This window comes from Halichoeres trimaculatus, unplaced genomic scaffold, assembly GCF_033239565.1.
Source record: "Halichoeres trimaculatus isolate MK-OKI-2021-1 unplaced genomic scaffold, fHalTri1.1 fHalTri1_scaffold_14, whole genome shotgun sequence".
Lineage (NCBI taxonomy): Eukaryota > Metazoa > Chordata > Actinopteri > Labriformes > Labridae > Halichoeres > Halichoeres trimaculatus.
This window is the reverse complement of record NW_027437192.1, coordinates 8,214,370-8,236,690: the sequence shown is the minus strand read 5'-3', so window position 1 is coordinate 8,236,690 and position 22,321 is coordinate 8,214,370. Positions and strand designations below refer to the sequence as shown.

Below are 22,321 nucleotides of genomic sequence, written 5' to 3'. Positions count from 1 at the left end.
CTCGTCCTCTTTGTGAGCCTCGGCTCTGCTTCCAGACCGGCTCATCTCCCTGGAGGCCGTCGGGAGACTCTTTGTCCGGGTGTGTCCGAGAAGATAAAGAATGTGTCAGATGCTGACAGAAGCCTTTATGGTCACTTATTGCTGGGGTCAGCTGCTGAGGGCTGCAGAAATGCTCTGCAAGATACGAGGAAAGAGCTGAGATCAGACCAACAGACTTCCCTTAAAAATGACGGATTGGGAGTTCTGCAGAGCTCATGCTTTGGCCAGCTGCTGTTTTGATGGGGTGTTTATTAATAGTTACTGTCATGTGGAATTTTTATGAGAGTGACGCAGTTTTAAATTTAGGAACAAGGCTGTTTTTACTGTTTGTTATGGTACGGAAAATCCAATAAAATGAGTGAAATGTTTGCTAGATTGGTTCTTTGTTGTAACAATGCTTCTTATACTGTTGTAAAGCTTGTTTATTTACCTTTAAATGGTACCACATGTGTAAGGAACATAAAGCGGAGTTTATGGGATGCGTTGATAAAAAAAAAAAAAAAACAAATCTTCTCCGCCAATGCCAAACAACTTATTCGGCTATTGGCTCTTGTTTGGCAGATTTGTTGATTGAAGTTGAAAGAAAAAAGCATTGTGTCTTTGTTGAAACAATGCTTGTTTCTTCAGATTTCAGACCACCAAATTGGAATTGCTTTTACGCCATAAGATGTTAGAAAAATGCAAAAAGAAAAAACTCTTCACAGGGTCCCATCAGTCATTTCACTGTCATCTCCGCCTTTTTTTAGCTTTAGAAATGTTTCATAACAGTTTAACTCTAAAAAAGCTTCTGATAAGTTTCCATAATTTATGTAACTGATGAGTAAACCAATTCTTTCAGCTCTTGAGTTGTTTTCAGTTCTGTTTTATGATCTGATGCTGGAAACTGTCTTGTCTGTGACCTTGTTTCATGCTTATTTTTACCACTGATCAATATGCTGAATAATTTGTCGTTAAACGCTTCACTGGGGTAAAAAAAAAACATCCTGTCACAAGTTTTCAGGTCCTCATATGACACTCAGATTGTTTCTCTTCTTTTATTATTAGCTGGAAGTAAAAAAACAAACAAGATATTTCTTGTTGTTGAAGGCAAACAAGTGCTGTATTTCTGCATGGGAACTTATTAATTCTCTAAATCCACCGATCAAAAATGTCCAGGAGGAATTGATTTTGATTATTTTTTTGTTTGGTCTGTATGAATTTACAAAATCCCAGCAGTTCGCAGCCTTGTGAATGTGACCGTCTGAATCTCAGAGATTTCCCATCTTCTCCCATAAAAGACAAAGAAAAGCAACTCTCAGATTCGCAGCTGGAACAAAGGGATTAGCTCTGATGTAGCTCGCAAAATTACTTTTAACAATTGATTTATCCACTTTAGTTTTCCGTCTGCTGTTGTCTGTTTTGTTTACTGAAAAATGCCCTTGTTAGTCATTGTTCGAAGAATACATCAGCCAGTGCGAGGGTGTGTTTGATGTGAGTGTGTGTTAGCAAGCAGTCGGGTGTGTACAGCAAGCTGGTGGAGGTGCTCGAGTTACATAATCTCCATCCCTCCCCCCCGCAGTGACAGGGAGGAAGGGGGCAGCTGCCGACTCCCATCTCGTCATCTTCTTCAGCCTGCTGAGGCATCTCTCCTCCTTGTCTCTTTTCTCTTTCAATGCAGCGTTGTCTTTGCTTTGCTTTCGCCATGCGCCTCCAAACCAACCTGCTATCGTCCAAACATCAAACCCAGTCCTCCTGGTTGCTCCTCGCTTCACATTTCTCTCTGTTACATCAACCATCACAGCTCCACTCTAACAAGCAAATGAGTTCAACCTCGACCGTTCACAAAGCTATCTGTCCAAACACATTAAAAACAGCAAAACCCACTCCCTGTTAAGTGATTTGTATCATCATCGCTGTTAGACGCCCATCTGCCCACACACTGTCCTCTGCTGGCATTGTTCAGGCTTGTTTCTGGTTCACTGGTGGACTGTCGCGCAAACTGATGACACCTCAACCCCCACAGATGCTGCTTTATCAAAACAACCTGTCAGTCCCCCCTGTTGGACATATATGTTTTACACTGGCAGGGGAAAAGAAGCACCAGGCCGTCAGGCCATCTGAGCGCCGTGCATATGGGCGCCATGAAAAGCTGCCACTATGTTGTTTGACGGCCGCTGTTTGGCATGTTGAGGCCCAGCAGGGCAGGCTGTCGAGCAAAACATGAATCTGTCTCAGGCTGGCAGTGATAGGAGGAGGGGGTGTTTAGCTTGGTGGGTGTTTGTTGGTACACAGGAAGAGGATGCTCTCAGGGTGAGTCCAGGAACCGGGAGCTGGGCGATATTGTTCAGGCTTCCCTTTTTAAACCAAATGGAAGACTTTTATAAAACCCCAACATTGAGAGCTTCTTACTCTTTACTCCACAGAAACAATGCGCATTTAAAGTGATACTCCGGGATGAAACAAGTTGGGTCCTATCACAAGGTACAGGGCAGCAGAAGCCCAGGGCGCACGCACCAAACACCTCCTCCCTGCTCCTCTGCCGGTCTCCTCTGCACTCAGACGGGGCCATATTTTACTTGACCAACAACGCAAATAAACGGACTCCCACCGAAAAAATCTGATATCGGTCTGTATTCATACTTTATTCAGAGAATTTTCAGCGCGTTACTTTCACACAAAAACACTGCTAAATAAGGCTCTAGTTCTCATCGTGTCGTAAAACGGCACTACCTCCGCTGCAGAGCCACTGCTGGCTACGCGACGCTCGCCGCTTAGTGTATCAGTCCGCGCGCAGTGTGCCAGATATAGACAAACACAGGTAGTCTGCCAGGACGAAGAGACACAATGAGAACTAGAGCCTTATTTAGCAGTGTTTTTGTGTGAAAGTAACGTGCTGAAAATTCTCTAAATAAAGCATGAATGCAGACCGACATCAGATTTTTTTTGGTCGGAGTCTGTTTTTGGTCAAGTAAAAAATGGCCCCGTCTGAGTGCAGAGGAAACCGGCAGAGGAGCAGGGAGGGGGGTGTCTGGTGCGAGCGCCCAGGGCTTCTGCTGCACAAAAACACTGCTGTAGGGGTAATTTCTGCCCTAAACCTTGTGATAGGACCCAACTTGTTCCATCCCAGAGTATCACTTTAAGCTGTAAGGCTGAAGAAATCTTTGGATGACCTAAAACTGCACTAGCATGTTTTTGCACCTCCTTGGATTTCCTAAGTCAACGTTGGATGCAGCTGGGTCACTGGTGATCTCTGGCAGCTAGCTTCCTGGGAGTCTGTTGTTTGGTTTAATGCTTCATGAAGATACAAAATGTTTTGCCTTCTACAGAGACTACAACTCACAAATAAAGTTGTGTCCATTATGTCAAGGAGGGAGGAATAATGCTGAATGTTTATCGACCATTATGTGTGTACTGCATGTTATATTTATAGTGTTGCGTAACGTAACTGGTCATTGGATTTGAAAAGTAGCAAGTTAAGATGCTTGTTTCAAATAACTTTGTCAATAAAAGACTTAATGAAGAAATTAACATTTTCTCTGGACCTTGCAATGTGGTGTGTGAGAATGCAGGCTTACCCCTCTAAGTTTTGAATGATCATACATACTTTTCAAGCTTTTCAGGTCCTTTTCCAGAGACTATAAAGAAGATTTAAGCATGTTCATCTCTGCAGCCACATCTTAACCAATAATTATCTGTCAGACACCTTAATAGAGTTGAGATGGGCTTCCCCTCCTGCTGAGTCCCCTCTGGATACCACTGATAGCTTATAAATCTTTTTCAGCACGCACGTTTCCTCTGCGCTGACGTCACTTTGGTCCCTGTGGGCGCAAATAATCACATTCCCAACTGATCCTCGACAGAGCAGAGAGAGGAGCTGAAAGATGCACCGATGAGAGGAGGGTAGCATCGGAGATTTGTGGTTGTCATGACAGCAAAGAGAGAAAGACTCGCTCCCTCCCCCACAAACTTCTGGCTAATTGTCATGCACCCGCCCACTCCGGCCCCTCCCGGCCCGATCCGCACCTATCCTCGGATATCACGTTGCACGGATCAAAGATCACGAGTCCGACACGTTGAGGCTGAGGGGGAACCTGGAACCGAGCCTGACTTTCATCCTTTTTGTCAGATCCAGGAGCGGCGTTTGTAGAAGTGCAGTTAAGATAAAAGCTAACAGGGAGGTCTACGAGATAACAGAGGAGAGGATGACAAATAGTACATCTTATTCTTACTGCCTGTCATACTAAACAGCTGCTGATCAATGTCTGTAAGAGGCAATATCTCAACCACATGTTTAAGTTACATCAGCGGAGCGTACTGACTCATATTCTTGTAAATTATTAAAGACGTGCAATACTTCAGATGCTTTTTACTTACAATAAAGCCTGCTTGTGCATACAAAGCCCCTCAGGCGAGTGTTTCAGCGAGCCCTGTAATTTTTTTCTGTCATTTATTGGTCAGAAGGAGCTTTAAGTCTGGCTAAGTGAATCACAGTGTGACTTGTCTTACAGTAAAGCATTATTCAGTAGGAGTTCAGCAAATTATGTAATTTTTCCCTGTGTTGTTTAAGACCACACTTGTAAATAGTTTGGTTGTGTTTACAGCCCTCAAACTGTGTTTTCTCTTCCTCCCTGCCCTCTAATTTTTGTGGTCGTGTTCCATTATGTGCTCTGGTTTTCATCACATTTGTGTACATTCTTGTTATTGTTTTCTCGTGGTTACAGGACGATTACACAGATTTCAGTTGATGGGACCACCTCAGAAACCCCAGCAGCTGTAATGAGGGAAATATGAAGCAGCTTATAATCATTCCCTGCTGTCTTAATGACTCGGGCACTGAGGCTGGAATTCTTTCTTCTTATTCTGGAGTAATGCTGCCTTGTCCTTTTCCACTCATTTGTGCTGGCGTTTCCTCTTCTTTTCCGTGCTTCGGAGCTTTACTTCATCATGGGTGTCGCTCAGCATGAGGGGTCTTGTTTGTGGCTTGTTATGTAAGAAGTGCAATCTGATCTATAGCAGCTTACACGACCGTACAGAACCACTAATAAGATTTTTGTTGGGCAGTAATCACTTATGCTTCGGTTTTCCAGTGCGGTCTAATATGAGACATATGTAGCATGCTGTGCAAACGCTGAAGCATATGCTCGCAAACATCTTCTCTGACCACAAAAGAAGCTCTTAATATCTCAAATTGGTGCACAAGAGCAGTGCTGTGCAGGAGGAAGCTGTGAGGTTGAGCCGTGGTTGCCATGAGGGAAGCTTCGGCATCCTCTCTGTTTGGAGAAATACCGCAGCAATGCCAGGAAAACACAACCTACCTGATTCTTTTGTAGGAGGGCGAGGGCGTTCACATGCTCATATTTATGTAAATAGACCAGACACACAAGCACACCTCTCTGTCTACCTTTCTGTCAGAAACACACACACACAAACAAACACCGTGCCCGCTCCTCATGAGCCTTGGTTGCTGTGTTTCTGCTGGCAGGGTGCCTTTGTTTTGCTTCACGGCAGCACAGGGGTGGGGACACATTATGTAATCTGTGGCGTGTGCCGGGGATATACACAGAAACAGAGGGAGAGAGAGATGGAGAAGGGTGTGCCTGCAGTAACACACACACACACACACAGTATGACATAATCTACTGACCTCTTCAATGGGCCGTCCCCCTCCTCTGGTTATTCCCGGCATCGTTCTGTGATTTTGGGAACCGCAGAAGAACATCCCTTTTCACCCTCCATTAACGTTTGTGCAATCTAGGACAGAATCGTAACCGCTGGTCCTCGAGGAGTCTTATTGCACTTTAATGTCATGTTCAGGGCACAGTTCCTCAGAGGGGTTATTTTTCAATCTACTTGGTCATGAGAGAAAGAATCATGCTTATGTGAGTGTGCTGCAAAGAGACTCATTGTTTCAGCTTCTGAGTTTGCACGTTTGGGTTTAACTGCAATTACTTAAAGTGATACTCCAGGATGGAACAAGTTGGGTCCTATCACAAGGTTTAGGGCAGAAATTACCCCTACAGCTGTGTTTTTGTGCAGCAGAAGCCCAGGGCGCATGCACCAAACACCCCCTCCCTGTTCCTCTGCCGGTTTCCTCTGCACTCAGATGGGGCCATATTTTACTTGACCAAAAACACAAATAAATGGACTCCCACCGAAAAAATCTGATATCAGTCTGCATTAACGCTTTATTTAGAGAATTTTCAGCGCATTACTATCACACAAAAACACCGTTCTCATCGTGTCTCTTCGTCCTGGCAGACTACCTACGTTTGTTTATATCTGGCACGCCGCGTGCGCAGACTGATACACTGAGTGGCGAGCGCCTCGTAGCCAGCTGTGGCTCTGCAGCGGAGGTAGCGCCGTTTAACAACATGACGAGAACTAGAGCCTTATTTAGCTGTGTTTTTGTGTGGAAGTAACACGCTGAAAATTCTCTAAATAAAGCGTGAATGCAGACCCATATCAGATTTTTTTGGTGGGAGTCCGTTAATTTGTGTTTTTGGTCAAGTAAAATTGGCCCCGTCTGAATGCAGAGGATACTGGCTGACTAGCAGGGAGGGGGTGTTTGGTGCGAGCGCTCTGGGCTTCTGCTGCACAAAAACACAGCTGTAGGGGTAATTTCTGCCCTAAACCTTGTGATAGGACCCAACTTGTTCCATCCCGGAGTATCACTTTAAAGCTCCAGTGAGGAACTTCTGGTTTGTGATGACTTTGGCACCCCCTGTTGGTACCATCTGTCTTTGCTGGTTTTGTCCTGTACATGTGTTAGATGTGCTTGCAAACATAGAAACCCTTACTGGACATCTCAGTGGCTGTGTAGCTTGTCAGTAAATTTGTCTGACACCTACCCTCCAATAGTAGTTTTAAACATCTTAAACAGCTCCATAGGAGTACATTGTTTCATCACTGATGGTAAGGTTTGCTTTAGCACGTCATCTAGAGGCACAAGTATCATTGTCAGTGTGTTGGTTAAGGGCTAAAAACTCCTCACAGTAGCTTTAAAAAGTAAACAAAGCTGTATTGGAGCACATTGGCAGAATATATTAGAATATGTTTCATGTAATGGAAAAGTCAGGAGGAAAAAAAAATTGTGCATCAATTTTCCTTTGAGAAAAACAAACTGAACTCTAACATGTTTTTTTATCTACTTGGTTAAACTTTAAAATGATTCTTCTCTACCTCCACCATCCTTCCTTTTATAACACAGTCATGCCACATTAAGCTAGCGTATATAATTAATAACAATTCTTCCTTCTCCACCTCCCACACACCCATATGGTTTCATACAGGAACAGGTTCTTCACCTGTGGGACTGTGGGTAATGACAGACGTATAGACAACTGAAGCCAAATTAATTTCCCCTCCCTGAGGGGTGTAAACACTATTTAAATATGCAAATTCTGCCGTGGGTTGGTGCCCACTCTGTGATAATGAGAGTGAACCCACCACATTGACTTGTTTGCAAACTTTAACCTGAACACACACACACTCACATGCTGTTACGTCTTTAAGCCTGTGTGCTTGTGTTACTGTGTGTGCACTCAGGCTTGCCCCCTCCGTGATTAAAGGAGTTTCCATAATGGAATAGTGTGCTCTCTCTCAGCTATGGAAGAATATCTGTTTTTCATTTGAAAGACCTTCATCCTGCTGCAGCCGTGTGGGAAGCATCCCCAGTATCATTATTCTGCACTGGCTTCAGCGTGGAGCAACAGTCTGTGTGCCTCTGTGCAACGCCGCTCTGCGTGCTGACGATACTTTGTGTTCTTGTCTTGCAGATAAAATCGAAGAAGCACAGAAGGAGCTTAAAGACCCTAAAGGCTCACAGAAAGGTAAGAGAGACTTTATCAGGGGTTTGATGAAAGAAATACTTTGATGAATTTTTTATAGAAAGCTCTTTTCTTATTCACTACCTGACAGTCCAAAAAGAATAAAACAGGCGCAAAAAAGGAATGCTATTCACTTGTGATAAAATGAAAAAAAAATCTTTTGCTCAAGGATGTAGAAAATATTCAACATTAAATCTGCACTTTACAGAATTTAGTTGGACTTTTATCAAACTTGGATATTTTTTACTTTGCAGTATCTTAAAAAAAATGTTTTAATGTGAAAGTGAAGTTGATATTTGATGACTCTTTGTGACAATGATCAATTAAGCTGGTGTGTAACATTTAAAACTTTTGTAGCATGTTTCTAATTCATTAAAAGTTCTTGTGATGTATAAAAGTTATATTTCTGCCATTGCTGAGTAATTTTAGTTTGAAAAAAACTTAATTTTTTTTTCTTAACCATTTTTTAAAATTATGATTTAAAGAAAATTTTCAAGGCTGTTTGAATTTTACCACAATTTAAATATCTGGTTTTATGTAACAGCATATGTTAAAGAAAAAGCTACTGTAATGACATAGTACGCTTTTGTAGGACATTTCTTTTGTTCTTTAGTGAAAAGGCTTCTTATGCAACTACGCTCAAACACAGAAGCCAGTTTGCTCCCTTAGCCGCAGCATCTTCACGCTCTTTGTTTAAACTGAGCTTACTCATCACTGCAACATTGTCGTTCTAAAAACACCCAGCTTACTTGCTGGACTCGCAGGCATTGGCTGAATCATCTACTGTACTCCAGAATGGGTGTAGACGCTAAATAGAATGAGTACACTTAAGAATATCTCAATCTCCCTCTCACAGTACAGCAGGTTCTGACGTCTTGTTGTGCCGGTCAGTCAAAGGTTAATCTCCTCAGAACAGTCTCTTAAAGGCACTGACTCTTCCTGCAGCTCTGTCACACTCTTTCACTCAGTCTTCCTTCTGCTTCAGAACTGAAGCAAATACAGTTTATGTTTGTTTTTTTGCCCAGTGATGAATTACACAGCTTTTTTATACTCCCAAAACAGATAGGGCAATTTTTTATTAGAAGGTTGTTATTTTTATTTTTTACGACCGACCAGCTTTGGTGAAGTCATGGAATCTCCTTGGCACACTTGTTTAAGTATCGTGGGTTGGAAGAACTAATCCTTTTCCATGTCTTTCCACTGCAGTTTATACAATTATGTTTTTTCTTGTGTTTATTTCAGGGTTTTAATGCCTTCACTTAGAGGACAGGGCAGTGGACAGAGTAGGAAACTGAAAGAGAGAGTGGAGGTCAGAATCAAACATGGGCCTGTGTACATGAGACACAAAGTTTGACACTAAGGCCAAATCAGCACCCCATGTTTTTTTTCATCATAAAGTTATTTAGAATAAGCTTAAGACAAAACCCAGAGTTTAATGTTGCTTTAAATATTCTTGCATGTTTGTTCTGTGAATGGATTAACTTTTAAAAAGACGACGCACTTCTCGATCTAATTACCCCCGAGTCCTTGAAGGAACCCTGACCTCATCTTGGGAAATACCTACATAAGCCAGGAAACTGTGACAGGGCACTGGTAACCTTGTGAAACATGCCCTTAAAAACACTTAGCTGAATCACTACAGCAGAGCCAACTCAACAAATATAGGACACAATGGTATGGGTGTGTCTTTTAGAAAGAGCTTTGATCCAGAACTGGAATGCAATTTCTTTTCATTGACCTGTGTCTTACATTTGCTGATCAGCCCATCCTTTATGAGCCGATACTGAAAACAAGAAAGGGAAAGATGATCATTACTTTATGTAATGAAGCGTGGGCCTCTTTGGTGTTAGTCACACAGATGATAATAGAAGTAAGGGAGATGTGACTAAATTATAGGATGAATCTCTGTTTGGTTTCAGCGAGAGAGGTTGTCAGTAAAACGGATTAAATACACAATAAAGGTTTCACAATACTGAAACAGTTACTGAGTAATAAACTAAGTTTATATAACAAACTGTTGTTTATCAGTTATGCAAATTTATTGCGCTATGAATTATGGTTTAAGATTATGTAAGTGTTAATCTTTCTGGCCTTAGAAATGAGTATGTAGTTCTGATCTGAAAAACAATATTTTTGAATATTCAACATAATGTAGCTTTCACAATTAACTCACTGAACGCATAAGACTCTGGTTAAACAAACAAAACTTTTTAGTGTCAATTGGAAGAAATATTGTTTTCATTTTACCCTCTACGGTTCTTGAGAAAAGGTGATTAGGCTGCGCAGTAACTTTACACTTTGAATTAAACTTAGCATTTAATAAATATGAGGAGGAGGTGCCAGGTTGCTGTGGCTGTGCATGATTCTTCCACCGGATACTGAGGCTCCTATTTGTGAAACGAATAAATTGTTAAATTTTAAATAAGTCTTGTTTCTTTGGACTTCAGTCATCCAACCTGCATAATAAGAGTCAATGGAAGAATGGCCTGTTTGACGTTTGGAAGAAACTTAGCATTTTTTTCATGGGCACATCCCACATAATCGGCTCTTCTTTAATTAAAACAATAAAAAGTGAAAATATCTTTATTCTTTCACCCTCTAAGTTTTGACATACTCAACAACCAGTGCTGGAAAGTTACACAATAACTGGATTTGACCTTTTTTTTTTACATTGCTCAAATGATAGTATTAAAAAAGGTTTGAAAAAATAATACTGAATCCCCACTATTTTGACTAAACCAACATTTTTTTGTGTGTGTATGTGTGTCTCCTCAGGGGCATCTGAAGGGGAAAGAAGAAATGCAGAGAACATAAAAGGCTTGAAGAGAAAAAAGATTGTTGCTGAGAATCGTCTGGAGAAAATTCCAAAATCCCCAGTAAAAAAGCCTCTACAGTCCAAGACATCTGAAGCTGTACCCCACAGAGCACCATCCAGGGAAACAACACCCAACCCCTGCTCTTCTCCCAACAGTCCTGCCCACAACCCTGCTCCATCACCTGGTGGGAAAGGAGACCCACAATATGTCCAGCCGGTTGCAACATCCCCTTGCAAGGGGTCACCTTCCACTAACACTGAAAAGCTGAAGCAGGAGGAGACGTTTTCTGGATCACCATCGCTTGATCCCACTGTTAGTGGGGAGGGCTCTTTGATAACAGCTGCAGAGCCTCAGCTTAAAGACAGCAAGAGCTCCAGCTTGGAGGGAGACCCTTACCACAGCAGTGCTCCACTTGATGTTCTACTTAAAGCCATGGAGCCTGACTTTAGTACACTGGCTGAGAGGAAAAACTCTTTGCATATCATCGGAAAACCAGCATCAACTCTGGAAGCTCAGTCTAGTGGGGAAATAACAATGCCAGCTGTTAATGTAGGTCTCCGGACCCAACCTCCACACATGCAGAATTATTATATTGACAAACAAGGCAACTTATTTGGCTTTGCAGCACCACTACAAGGAAATGTACAGACATCAACACAGGGTACCTCTGTGCAGCCCTCTCAGCTTGCTTCACCTCATTTTATGCCCGTTGCATCCGAAAAAGCTAGCTTGCACATGAGCTTTGCAACTGGACCATCCACCATAACTCATGCACCCGTTCCTTCAGGCTCCAACGCTTTGCCACAAAGCCAACCACCAGTTGTGCACACATGCCAGTCCCTCTCAGCAAGTGTTCCAAGCACCATTCAGGTTCCAGTGACACCTGGAAGCAACCAAATACAGATGACCTCTGTAGTGAACTTTGGCGCTGAGCAGGTCTACAAAGACCAAAAGCCCAAGAAGCCAGGAAAGTATATTTGTGAATACTGCAGTCGAGCTTGTGCAAAACCCAGTGTGCTGCTTAAACACATAAGGTCTCACACAGGAGAAAGACCATACCCTTGTGTGACCTGTGGCTTTTCTTTCAAAACAAAGAGCAATTTGTACAAGCACAAGAAGTCACATGCTCACGCTATAAAACTGGGTCTAATTGCACGATCTGAATCTGGAAGTGGGTCGCTATCTCAAGAATCTGACAAAGCCCTTGGCACACATTCGGAGGCAGAGGAGAGCGGGGAAAGTGATGAGGAGGGTAGCACTGCAGATTTGGACCCTGACTCATCCCAGAGCAGTATGGCAGCTTTGTCTGAAAATAGTTTACCGAGTGCAGGTACAGCCCATGCAAGCCATGGGGAGACTGACTCATCAGCTGTGTTTGATTCAAACAAACTAACCCCTGGACAGAGGGCTCATGAGCCCAAAGTGACAGCTGCACTACCAAAAGTTGTTGTATACCCAGTTAATGTCTCTCCTATGAGGGCTGACAGCCCAAGAGTTACAGGTACAGCACCTGAGCAAGCTGCTGCTCAACGTCAAAGGGAGTTCCAGACAGCCAACCTGAGATCAAGCATCACAGTCCTGTCATCTCTTAAAGAGGTGGATGGTACAAATGCCTCACTGGATACTGTGAGTGAAGACGAAGACCCACAGTGCAGGTCTCCAATGTTGAGTGGACATGCTCAGCTTCAGAGGCAACAAGCAACAGACTTTTCTCAACAGCAACAAATGAAGTGTCTACTTAGTCCCCGCAGTTTGGGCAGCACAGATTCTGGGTACTTCTCACGATCTGAAAGTGCTGACCAAGCAATGAGTCCACCCAGTCCGTTTGTCAAGATAACTCCGCCAGTAGATATTGATGTTATCAAGAACAATCCTCCCATTGTCCCCCCTGTGGTTGGAACAGTAATGCATGTAGTAGCTGAGCATAAGCCAAAAGCCACAGAGGGACAGATGCGTCCACCATTAGAAGCCAAAGCACTCTCTCTAGAAGAAAGAATTTCAAAGTTGATATCTGACAATGAGGCAGTGGTCGATAATAAACAGCTGGATAGTGTAAAGCCCAGAAGGACTTCTTTGTCAAGGAGAGGTAGCATTGACTCCCCAAAATCGTACATATTCAAAGACTCTTTTCAGTTTGACCTAAAACCAATTGGAAGAAGGTCAAGTTCTAGCTCAGACATCCCCAAATCCCCATTCACCCCCACAGATAAATCAAAGCCAGTATTTCTTCTTTCTGTACCTTCCCAATACCCACCAATGGATTGTTTGCCAATAACAAGGAGTAACTCAATGCCCACAACACCAGGACACTCTGCTCTTCCTCTTAATGTTCCTCCCCTTCCTCATCCTTTGCGAATTTGTCAGTCCTTTGATGAGAAAATTAGTCCATTGAATGATGATGTGTTTTCTTCAGCCCCGTCAACCCCAAATCCGGCAATACATTCCCGTACCTTAGTGAGACAGGCAGCAGTGGAAGACTCTTCCACAAGTGAGGGGCATGGTCTTCATACTGTTCGCTCCATGGATGAGGGCTATCATGGTCCCCCAAGCAGCTCCACAGAGCTGATGCAAAGAAGTAGATCTTTTGAACACAGTCAGGACAGAAACAGAAAGCCTCAACAGAATAAAGGTACGATGTATGAGTGTGAAACTTGTCGTAACCGGTACAGAAAGTTGGAAAATTTTGAAACTCACAAAAAATTTTATTGCTCTGAGCTTCATGGTCCAAAAAACAAACCAATTAGTGCAAAAGACACTGATCAAGATGTTTTTCAAATCAACATACTGCAGCCCACAGTACCTCGAACAGCTGGTGGCTCTGGGATTCTTGATCAGCAGACATCAATAAGAAAGAGGAGAAAAATGAAAAGTGTTGGAGATGAGGATGATCAATCTCCTACTGACACCATTCCACCATGTTCTGTAAGTTTTGAACTACCATCTGTTCTTGCAAATCAGACTTTCTCTCAGCATAACGTGATAGTGGACATACAGCCTAAAAACAACCAGACGAAGCTACCTCAGATTCAACTTGTAGCAAGAAGTCTCAATTCTTCCGATTCCAGGTTGTCTCCTATACGAGAGACCCAAATCAGCACCACCACCACCAAGGGAGAACTGCAAAGGCAAGGCAGTGGTACTTCAGTTATTAGGCACACCAACTCTCTCAGCAGACCTAATTCATTTGAGACAGAAGCCATTGACAGGGCCTCACCCGTTGATGGCATGGAGAAGGATCTCATAAACAAGCTCAAAACAGATGCAAAATCAAATGTCACAGCTGACAGCTATCATGATAATATAACCAAACAGAAGAGTACTGACTTTGAAAAACATCAGAAGGAGCATAGCTGTGATGGCACAGCAGCAGGTGTTGGTGAAAACTCTACTCCTGTCCATCATTCTCGTCTGGTTCGTCAAAATAACATCCAAGTCCCTGAGATTCTGGTCACAGAGGAACCTGACAGAGAACATGAAGCACAGACTGCTGATTCAGCAGATAAGCCCACAGATCAGTTCAGCTGGCCTCAGAGAAGTGAGAGCTTGTCAAAGTTACCTGCAGAGAAACTGCCACCAAAAAAGAAAAGAATTCGCCTAGCCCAAATGGAACACTCCTCAGGTGAATCTAGTTTTGAGTCCACCCTTTCAAGAAGCCTGAGCAGGGACAGTAGTCTTTCTCGTTGTTCGAGTGTCTCAGCCTCTTTTGACAGAGAGGAACCGTCTAGGTCAGAGAGCCCTTCCAGAGGGGAGTGTGTCAGCAAAGTCCAGGATCCTCAGTGTTTGCCAGCGGCCTTCAACACACTCGGTGTTCCTGGAATTATGAGACGGGCGGCATCAGAGCAAATCACTTGTACTCAGCCATCTGTTGAGATTTCATGTGACTACCGTAGCAAGTCTTTTGACTGTGGCAATGTATCTCCCAGCAGATCTTTGTCCCCTGTTGCCCAGACAAAAAGTGGACAAATCTCCCAGGCACCCCAGGTACCACTTATTGAAAGGAGGCGAGGGCCACTAGTCCGCCAAATGTCATTAAAGATAGGCCCAGAAAGTCAGCAACCTGTTCGGAAAACTGTCCTACCTATAGATAAACCTGCCCTTGCAAATGTTAGCTCTTTAACTCAGACTAGATGCCAGCAGATTCACATCGCCAATAGGCAGACCATGGCTCAACCTTTTATTCTACAGACTGGGGAGCCACCTTTGCAAAAGAATGAGCAGGTTGTGCAAAGCATTAATCTAGGAAGCCCAACTCTGCAGCCTCAAATCCATGGCCTTCCACACCCTTGGCATCAAACATCAAGGGTTCAAATATGCCAAAAGGTACAAAAACCACTGAACCAGATTTTAGTTTGCCGCCAGACTATCCAAAACAAACCAGCTGACTCTGAGGACAAACAGAGTTTTGTGCCCAAGTACCAACTAACGTCTCCCGCTCTCAAAGCAAGCCAAACATTTTCATTTGCCAACACACAGGCAACTCAGATTGCCTTGCCAGTTTTGACCATACCCATTGCCAATCCAGTTTTGAGCATTTCAAAGTCTTCAGATGTACTGAAAAATGTATATGTTGCTCAACCAAATCAACAAGCCTCTGAAATTAGGGTGCATGCCGGCGTTCTGCCAGGTGAACAGCAAAGGGATCTATTTGATCAGACCCAAGCCGGTGCTGTACCATTGCCACAGATTCTCATAACTCATGAGCAGATACATCCTACTCCCTCTGCCCCCAATAAAGACAGCCTTTCATCCACTCACAGCGTAGACAGTCATGTTCAAGCTGTACCTATCCCAAAGATGGACAGGACGCAAACAGTTGCCTCTCATGTCCATTCTGGAGAACGGGCACCTTCTCTTGGGTCTCTGCATTGCACACAAAAACTAGCATCAGTGACTCTGTGCCCACAGCAGGAACCCACTGCTTCAAGCAAACGAATGCTGTCACCTGCCAACAGCCTGGACATATACATGGAGAAGCACCAGAAAAGAGCAAAGGATGAGCATGGTGTCGCTTGCTTAACTGATGGAAGGTCAGTGAATTATCTCAACAGCAAGATGTCAGAGGTCACCCGACAGAGGAAGCTAACACTTGTTCGGCAAGTTTGCACAACTGAGCCGGTGGACAGTCCAATTGAGACTGAGGCCCCACCTCTACCACAGGTGAAAACAGATGGAGAAAAAGAGTCTGAGGATACTGATGATGTTAAGCCAATGTCGCCTGACAGTACTGGACTTAAAAACTCAAGCACTGTCATTCCTGAGGAAGTAGCACCTGGCCCCAAAACTACATCGTGTAGCCAGGTTACTTCTATACCAGCTGGTAATTCTCTGAAGCCCATGGAAAAGGTTGAAGAACAGAGATGGTCTCCTGCCAAATCACCTATTAGACCCTCCAGTTTTCACAGTGGTCAAGTGAAACTGACCACATCAGTGTCTGTGGTCAACACAAAAGACAGTCATCGCCTTTCTTTCCCAAGCCTGAAAACTGCCACCACTTTCACGTGGTGCTTCTTGATGAAGAGGAAACCTATTCATGTTCCTCAGACAGACTTAAAGACTTCAGCTTATGCTGCCTGGAAAGTCAGCCTCAACAACCCCAACCCACTGGGATTGCCAACCAAAGTGGTGATGTCCCTTTTTGACTCCAAACAGAGCTCCAAGAAAATACACTACACCTCGGCTATAAGAACAAGTGACAAGTCGGATATCTTGTCTTACTCAAGCAAGCTGAAAGATGTGATGCCAAGGGTAGGCACTCATGCTCACTTTTGAGTTCTTCGTATTGCTGCAGTCTGTCTTTAATTAAATCAGGCCTGTCCACTTATGGCTTTTGTTTGCTTGCAGTGCTAAGACCGCAATTTTACAGTTCTTACCAATGCTTACTGTTACTAGGCTATGAAAGTTAACGTGCAGACTTCTTCTTTCCATGGGAGTTTCTGTTTTAGGTTAGAAGGCTTTCTCTATATTGTATTTGATTCAAACAAGTTTTCTAAAAGACAAAAAAGAAAAACTGGAACGGAATCTAGAAATTGTAACTTTAGAAAAAGGAATATGGGTGCATGTAATAAACTCTTAAGTTTCATCACCCTCCTAGTTAGAAGTTGAAGTTTTGGCCCTTAATGATTTTGATTGTGTAGTGGTGTTGCAAATGTCCAACTGTGACAAATGAGAGCCCCGAGAAGGCCGCAACAAAAGCAGCTAATGTTAAAGGTATTTTTTTGTGCTTAGGATGCTTAGCTCTGAAAATGCTAACATGTGAAGTTAGTTATACATAAGAAAGAGCCACTGCCAGCACCAAAAAGCTGCCAGAAAATACAGGCCCTAAGTGATCACTCCTAATTTGGTCATTCTTTTTTTCTTTCATAAGGTGCCCATAGCTCAGAAGTCGGTCTCAGTTGAAACCAGAAATAAAGTGCCACCAGAAACCCCGGCCAGCAACGAGTCAGACAAGGACTTGGCATCCAAAACAGAACCAAGACGGGTTAAAATATTTGATGGCGGGTGAGATTTGAGATTCATTTCTTTCAAGCTTAAAAAAACTTTTAAAAAAGAATTTGATTTGGTTTATATATTTGTCTTTCTTTGCAATCCTGCAGATACAAATCCAATGAGGAGTATATTTATGTTCGTGGACGTGGACGTGGTAAATACATCTGTGAGGAATGTGGGATCCGCTGCAAGAAGCCCAGCATGCTGCGCAAACACATCCGCACCCACTCAGATGTCCGGCCGTACCACTGTGTCCACTGTAACTTCTCCTTCAAGACTAAAGGTAAGGAAACCAGGACTGCTCAAATCTACACCCACTACTCCACTTTTTTTTCTTTCCATGCATCATACAAAACACATACAATAGAAAGTAAATACGTCGGAAAAAAATAAAATACTTGAATCCAGATGTTAATTTCTCTGAATCTCATATTTGTTCTCACACACAAGTTACTATAGGCTCCAAATGACTAAGCATATTCACCTTATTCTTATAAATTTTACACCATAATCAAAGTAAGACAATTAAAAATTGTATATAAAAGACCTAGACTTTCGGATAATTATAGCTGCCAAACATGAAATTACATTTCAGTGTGTATATACCAAGAGGCCGAGAACTGCAGCTTCTTCCTTCTATAGCTGCATTGAGAATTAAAGATGTATTTTTATTATTATTTTTATTTTACAATGTCTTCAACCAAGACAGTATGATTCACCATTCTTTATCGAACTCGCCTACCCACACCACACTGCAGAACAGTACTTGGTGTCAGAGCAGCCCACGTTCATTTAAAAATGTCTTTGTCAGTTACTCACCCTTTACGTACAGCTTGCCCAAAGACCGCATTGTCTTACATAAACTCCTTCTGTGCTATTGTTCAACCTCTACCCACTAAAAAAAATCTTTTTTGCCTCTCTGCTAACAGGGAACCTGACCAAACACATGAAATCTAAGGCCCATAGTAAAAAATGCATGGAGATGGGAGTTCCTGCAGGACTCATTGAGGATCAGGATGCAGAGGACTCAGGTGAGCAGCCTTAACATGTGATGAGAATGGAGAAGAATCTTTTGTGCCTTTGTAAGCTTCTCATACCAACATTTTCTTTGTAAATTCAATTTTTTTATTGCAGTGACTTAACAAACATAGGTCTTGTTTAACCTATTTGCGTTGGTTTCATACAAGATTGCAAATCTTTAAATAGGTTTGTTGACAGCCTGAGATGTGAACCCCATTTGTTTCTGCTTGGGATCTGTTGCTATGTCGATCAATAGCTTTGCCACGGTCTAATTAGAAATTCTAAATGCAGCTTCTTCCTCTGTTAACTGGAAGCTGAGTGGGCGGCATGCACAGCATTTAGAAAGAGGAAATTGCTGCGTCTAAGTTTAGCAAAAAAGAGAGCGAGAGAGAGAGAGTAAGAAGCTGCCTGAAAGCATTCTATGGTCCCAATCTCAAACAGCATGTTTGTTTTACCTCCTCTGCCTGTGATACAGCTCAGAGGTGCACGGTGGTGTAGGGTGTGAAATGATGCTGAACGTCATTGAAATTCTTGGCCGTGGACTCTCTCAGTGTGGGAAACAGAGGGTTTTTAATGAATGAATGTTCAGTACTACCGAGGGGACAATCTATATTTATTTCAGCTCTGATGACTCACATATTCTGCCAGAAATAGGCTTCCCTCTTACGTCTCTCTCCCCAACAGGAGACCGGAGTCAGGTGAGCAGTGCTGACCGTCAAGACTCCGATGGTGATGACTCCGATGGGCCTGATGATGAGGAGAACGACGACAATGAAGAGGAAGAGGAGGATAGCCAGGCGGAGTCTGGCCTGTCTACAAACCCTTCGGTCTCTGCCAGCCCGCAGCACATCCCCTGCAAAGAGGCTGAAGTCCCACCTAGCGCCCTCCTAGCCCAGATGTCAATCAGCTCAGTGTCCCTATCTCAGGCGCCTGAATCCCACACATCAGACTCAGAGTCGGTCCCCATGATGAGCCCCGTGTCCCTGAGCAAGCAGATGTCCATCTCTGCATCCTGCTACAGCCAAATGCCCCTCCCTTACTCTCCTCCACCAGTCGCTGCCACATCAGAGTCCTGCACCTCAGACACAGAGTCGGTGCACATGATGAGCCCAGTGTCACCATGCAGGCAGATGTCCATCGACTACCCTGACTTTGAGGTCCCCCCTAGTCCCCCAGTGCCAGGCAAGATCTCCAAGCTAGGCCAGGTGAGACCCATCTATTCTCATTGTGTCACTACACACCCCTCCCTGCCTGCCTCCCTCCTTTCCTATCCATACCCTCACTTAGACTCCTGCATGCGAGGCACATCCACAAAGCTCCTGTGAATGCATTTTAAAAAGGTGAATGCATCTTGTTAATCCTGAATGGGCTTGGTGGATTGCTTAATTCTTTGAATGCTTTTACCAATTGTCCCACATTTATGTCAAGAAATAAAACTAAAGAGTTCTTTCTTTCTCCTTTTCACAGGACTCCTCCTCCCCCCCTGCTGTGACAACTGGTGAATCAGGGGTACCAGTGGATCGGGGGACTCAGACCTCCTGTTTTGCACCTCAAGGTCACATGCACTTACCCCCACAGGGTTTATCCCAAACACTAGGTGCACAGGCGCAGACCCACCTCTTCAGCCACCTACCCTTGCACTCCCAGCAGCCTTCTCGCTCCTCTTACAGCATGGTCCCAGTTGGGGGGATCCAGTTGGTGCCTGCTGGCCTGGCAGCTTACTCCACCTTTGTACCAATACAGGCTGGTCCCGTACAACTCACCATCCCAGCAGTGAGTGTTATCCACAGAAACACAAGTCCCTTACCAGCTCCCAACACTCCTCCCCAACCAGAGGGCTTACAAACCCAGCCACTTGTGGTCCAAGAACCTCTCAGTAATGTGTTACCCTGCTTTCCTTTAGGGCAGGTCACCGGCCTGCAGGCTCAGACAATTCAGCCAGTAGGTTTGGAGACTCTTAACCTCATGGGGCTTACCAACACAGGCCTGGCATCCACCCAGCTGCTTCCTCAGCAAGGGCTAACCCTCAACGCCACTCTTGGGCTTCAGGTTTTGGCTGCTAATCCAACTTCCCAAAGCAGTACCGGCCCTGGTCTGCAGATACTCAACATCGCCCTTCCTGCCATCATTCCTTCTCTCAGCCCCCTCTCCACCTTGAGTCCTCTCCCTGGGTCCTCGGAGCAGCAGGGTAGCCCTGAAGCTCCTGGAGCACAGCCATCTCAAAGTGAACAAGGGCTCGGTTCTTTTCTGAGCTGCACGCCTGCCTCACCACCCGCCCCTTCAAAGGTTAGCAGCTCACCAGAACCAACCTCAGGCGGAAGGGCTAGCGCAGCAGGGAACAGAGGAGTGGAGCTCACACAAACTGCTGAGAGAGGAGAGAGGGATAAATCCCCTCAGAAACATCCATCACCAGCTCCTCAGAGCCAAGAACATGCTGCTAAGGAGTCACCAGAGGAAGCAGCTCAGGATCCTCCACATCAGACACCACGGCCAACAACCAGCTGGCAGAAGGCGAACGATGACTATAATGAGGTATCCAGTGACGATGAAGACAGACTGGTCATTGCCACCTGAAAACCCCCAGTGGAAAGTTTTTCTCGTTCTCTTTTTTGTAATTCTCGTCACTTTGTAAGACTGAAAAACTTTCAGGGGTTTGTGTCTGCAAATCACCTCTCAAAGCACAGATGCTGACATATTGTATGTGCAATCATATGACAATTATAATGATGACCAATTATTTTATTTTTACTTTGATTGTCAGCTCCAGACAGTTTCTTTTTTTTTGTACATGTTGTATAGACAATTGTGCCTTTATGAAGTTTCTTGTTTAGGAACCTGTACATAATTACTTAAAGAATCAGTAGTTGCTTGTGTTTATTTCAAAAGTTAAAAGAGGCCTGAAAATGGAGGATATCAATTTTATTTTGGATTTGTCATTCGTAAATTTATGGAATTATAAATGTTGTACTGGTAAATGTACATTTCTATGGATTATGGGGCAATGTTTCTGTGTACAGATGTTGTGTTCAACTATTTATTATAATCCATCTAGTGCCCATTCTGATTCATAAGTCCATAGGTATGTGCATTATGGTAGCTTTACATTGCTGTATCAATATTCTTAACTGTATCAGTAAAAATTTGTTTACAAACATAAAGTGGTGTTTTCTTGTTTTGATTGTTTTTTGGGTCAATTCTTCACAAATAAACCCCCCCCCCCACAAAAAACAAATTCATACTATAAGCTGTTACAGATGCTGTTCATTGGTTTCAACTCTGTTGTGTCAAGAAAGAAAAGAAAAGTACGAAAAAAACATTCTGATATTTATTTATTTTTTACCATTTTTTTTAATCAAAAATGTATTATTTCACCCTTAATGAGTCCTTCTTAATTTACTTTATCCTCTTTGATAAAGGCAATATTAAATATTTTGGTGCTGGATAAACAAATTAACATTTGAAACAGCCTCACCATGGTCTGAATCATAATTGTCTGAAGTTTGATAGACTTTATAATTATAAAGAAAAAAGATGATTAGTTAAAAATTGAAAAAAAAAACTGTTGCTTAAATTTAAAGAAGTAAATGGAAACAGCAAAAAATTCATCTCACAGGTCACCTGTACAGCTGGTCTAGGCTGAATGCCCCATAAGGCAAGCTATCAAGCAGACAGTCAAAGTTTGGGTCCAACCTGCAGCACCTTTCCTACATGTCACTCCCCCATTCTGACCCCGTTTCCCACTCTATCCTGTTCTCTCCTATAAAAAGAAAAAAAAAACTGAAAAAGATAGCTCAATAAAAAAGAAAAAAAACACACCTAGGTGCATGAGAAATACCACAAAGCTCCAATCTTTTTGGCAACAAATGATCTGTCAAGAATGTGTGACAGAGAAACTCTTTTGCAATGTGATCTTTAAGGGCCTACAGAAGGAGAAACCAATGAAATTCAACCATCCATCCTTTGCATACAGAGAGACAGTATCATTTCAATTTCAAGTATAGCCTGAAGATTCTTTTATAATCACCAGAGTAGCAAACTATAAATAAATGACTATATTTGTCTCACTTTACGCCTTCTGCACAAAAGTCACAGAAGAAAGTTCTCTTAAGGCTAAATATAGCCTTGTAACCTCACAGAGGGAAACTTCTCTTATCT

General features: G+C 43.3%; 1 protein-coding gene across 2 annotated transcripts in view; it reads left to right on the top strand.

The window, feature by feature from the left end:
* The window catches only part of hivep1 (HIVEP zinc finger 1), a 70,862-nt gene extending 49,603 nt beyond the window's left edge, over window positions 1-21,259 (top strand). For both annotated transcript variants that reach the window (XM_074686286.1, XM_074686287.1), the window contains exons 3-9: window positions 7,794-7,847; window positions 10,620-16,405; window positions 17,025-17,158; window positions 17,254-17,429; window positions 18,076-18,177; window positions 18,851-19,371; window positions 19,634-21,259. In XM_074686286.1, coding sequence (XP_074542387.1) covers window positions 7,794-7,847; window positions 10,620-16,405; window positions 17,025-17,158; window positions 17,254-17,429; window positions 18,076-18,177; window positions 18,851-19,371; window positions 19,634-20,740 — 7,880 coding nt within the window. In that variant the 3' untranslated portion in view covers window positions 20,741-21,259. The remainder of the gene's footprint in view (window positions 1-7,793; window positions 7,848-10,619; window positions 16,406-17,024; window positions 17,159-17,253; window positions 17,430-18,075; window positions 18,178-18,850; window positions 19,372-19,633) is intronic.
* The last annotated feature ends 1,062 nt before the right edge of the window (window positions 21,260-22,321 follow it).